The sequence below is a fragment of the Vitis vinifera genome, chromosome 10, assembly GCF_030704535.1.
Source record: "Vitis vinifera cultivar Pinot Noir 40024 chromosome 10, ASM3070453v1".
NCBI classification, from domain to species: Eukaryota; Viridiplantae; Streptophyta; class Magnoliopsida; order Vitales; family Vitaceae; genus Vitis; species Vitis vinifera.
In genome coordinates, this window is record NC_081814.1 from 1,607,931 (window position 1) to 1,611,002 (window position 3,072).

Here is a 3,072-nt window from a genome sequence, read left to right on the forward strand (position 1 = left end):
ATGGATAGTTAATTATAGATATTGATATTTTTTTATTTTTGCAATTACCGGATAATAATGGGTCTTGGGTGGACAATGTGCTTCAAAGGTTCATTATCCTTTATATACCATGTTCGTCATGCTCCCCTTCATGGCCATCAATTTGGACAATTTTTCTCGACTCTTCTTGATGGCCAGTGATTCCCACAATGTTACTATGCTAAAATGTGATGGCCAAATACCAATAGTTAAGAAGGAACTTCTTTTAAAAGATTAGAAAGTTGTTGGTCAATAGTTAGATTAATCCATCTAAAACCCAGTTTTCATGTTTAGAAATATGTAGTAAATCCCATATTATTTATATAAATATATTTAATGTTTTAATATTTTTGAACTTATTTAATATTTTAACTTTATATATATTTACATGTAGATTTGTTGTATTTGATTTTTTTTTTTTTGTTTGAATAAATATCTTGATAAGAATTAATTATTTTTTATATGTACTTATGATAAGGAAATAAAAATACTTTTATATTTGAGATCCTAAAGAGAAAAAAAACTGAAAATTTTCAAATTAAAACAAGTTTGTCTACAACAAATAAAATTACAAAGGGTTTCATAGCCAAAAACCCCCTCATGGATTAAAAGAAAAAAATGATTTGAGAAAGACAAACAATATTCTATCTCTTCCATTACACATGATAAGCTAGTATCCATAGGATGAAGGATTGGAAAAATAGAGAAAATTTGGCCCCTCACTAGTGTCTGTTCTATGCTAATTCCGAACTTCTAATGCAAACTAAGAGTACTAGTGGTTTAAAATTGGTTTTAGATTCACTTGAATTAATATTTTTGTTTCCATAAATGTATAATTAAATACATGAACTCTACTACAAACTGTTGAAAACAAAAACACACAACTAGCAAATGGTATAAACTATCAAGCCTGGCACACAGCCATGGTGCAAGGGAAGTTAGAGCAAATGATTAGAGAAAGGCAGCAGGCAAGACATGAAGTTCTGGTTTGCCTATGACCCATGCGTAAACCACCCACTCAGATTTCAGGTTATTTCCAGTAAGAAGGTCGTACTCTTTCACGGCCCATTTTGCCAAGGCTATCACACGTCATCGTGCTTTGTATCCGGGTACACGTCATCGTTCCTTTGAGTTGCACTTGAACCACAGTCCGACCTGTGGAGACTCGTCAAAGTCGTGGGTTTTGGATGGGTTTTTGTGGAGGTGTGGTGGTACATGTTGGGACAATGAGTTTAGATTGTATGTTGACAATGAGTTACAACTTTTCATAGTTGTGACTTACTTTTTATTGAAGATTCAAAGTTATTGTTTGCTCAACCAAAAAAAATCATAGACATGTTTAAAAAGGTTTAGTATTAAAGTTTTTATAAGCACAACAAGGAGTATTAAAGCTTTATTCAATCCAATTCATTTTCTTCCACTTAATTCTTATTTCAAATTACGTAACTTGTTAAGGAATGATAAATCTTTCTATTTGTCACATGAGTTCAATTTCATTTCACCTGGTACCTTTTCCACCACGATTTTTTTCCTCTTTTTTTCTTTTCATCAAAATTTCTTCTATGAAAAAAAATAAAATTGTATTATCTATGGCAGTTCTCCAAAAACATATATGAAGTTATTAAATGAGGACAGCATGCACGATTCAAATTTAGAACCATGTAAGGCAATACAAATCATTACTTCAGTCGCAACATGCTAAATCAACTATATACACTCTTTATTTTTTAATACATGCAGAAGGAGGAAAATTATAATCACTCCACACCCCAAATTGAAGCCAGAGAATTTCTGTAAAGATAGAGGAGTCATGCAAAGATCTTTCAAACCTGAGATTTATGGGGGTTAGTGGAGGAGCTATTGGCTTGGGCATCTTTATGCTTGAACATACCGGTGATCAAAGGTTTGAGACGAACATAATTGCACCTAGGGCAAGCCTTTACTATAAGCTTCAGCGGATATTTGCATGCTTCCAAGAGTGATAAATATAGTGGTGAATATGAGATAGCAAAGACCGTAACTGGGAGGAATGCGACTGAGTACAGCACAATTTTTGTCCACCTTTCCTTATTATGTATCATGAGGACTATTGTTGCGGCAAATGCCACCATCATCATTGACACTGAGAGGATTAAGAATGTGAAGCCCAGCATCAGCTTTTGAATAAGAGAGTTCTTGAAGTCTCGTAATCGAAACGAGAAGGTGAGAATTGAGAGGAATGCAACCACGGAGGTCAAAGCAAAAGTAAGTGTAAGTGAATCAGACAGGGTGAAAATCATAAAGAAAGGTTGGTAGAGAAGGAGTGGGAAACCCGTGCTTTGATTAGGCCCTCCTGGTATGGTGTAGGCTGCAGCAAATGCAACAGTGGCAATGAGAACAGCAACAACTGTGCAGTTTTCAGAGCTGCGCTTTAGCCAATCCGTGGCGCTCTTACGAAGTTTAGTGTACGTTTCAGCAAATAATTCCTCAGGAGTGTGCTTGTGTTCGTTGAGGTGCTTAGTGAAATAGTCTGCAGAGACTTCCTTCACCCTCTGCAAACACAAGTAATTATATTTGCTCTTAGAAATTTAAGTTAGCTTAGATGGGAATAAACAAACAGAACCGCAATACGATGATACGTTAAGTTTAAAAATGAAGGCTAAGCTTTTGAGCCAAAAGCTTGAATCATCCAAATTGATAAGCATCAATGAATTAGGACAGCCAAAGCATATATACCTCAAACAATATCAACTCCTTTTGCAATTGAAGTGCAGGGCTTTGTATCTTTTCAGGAACATAATCTGCTCTTTTTTTCCCAACCATATGAAGTATGGAATTCCCCTCATCATCTAGCTTTCTTACAAGGTTCCTTGCTATGAATTCATTATTCACCACCAGGATGAAAATCTTTATTTGGCGGTGCTTAATTGCAAAATGCAATATATTCTTCCCTTTGCAATTAATGTGCTCAAATGCTTGCGGGTGCACAGCAAATATTTCTTTGACAATCTCTTGGATGCCTAACCAGGTGGCCAAAAACAATGGAATTTCACCGGTCCTCATAATGGGAGTCAT

The 3,072-nt window shown here is 35.2% G+C and overlaps 1 protein-coding gene across 1 annotated transcript; it reads right to left on the minus strand.

Annotated features, from left to right (window-relative positions):
- Positions 1-1,841: 1,841 nt before the first annotated feature.
- Positions 1,842-3,072, minus strand: LOC100855237 (ankyrin repeat-containing protein ITN1-like). Its single transcript, XM_010648683.3, has 2 exons — positions 2,734-3,072; positions 1,842-2,549 (listed from the first exon to the last, which is right to left on the minus strand). The coding sequence occupies exons 1-2, from the start codon at positions 3,070-3,072 to the stop codon at positions 1,842-1,844; spliced, it is 1,047 nt and encodes a 348-aa protein (XP_010646985.3).

Excerpts from the sequence above, each read along its gene's own strand:
- LOC100855237 (XM_010648683.3), bottom strand. The coding sequence starts at position 3,072 with ATGACTCCCATTATGAGGACCGGTGAAATTCCATTGTTTTTGGCCACC. Across the intron at positions 2,550-2,733 it reads AGGAGTTGATATTGTTTGAG|AGGGTGAAGGAAGTCTCTGC; the intron begins GTATATATGCTT and ends TTGTGTTTGCAG.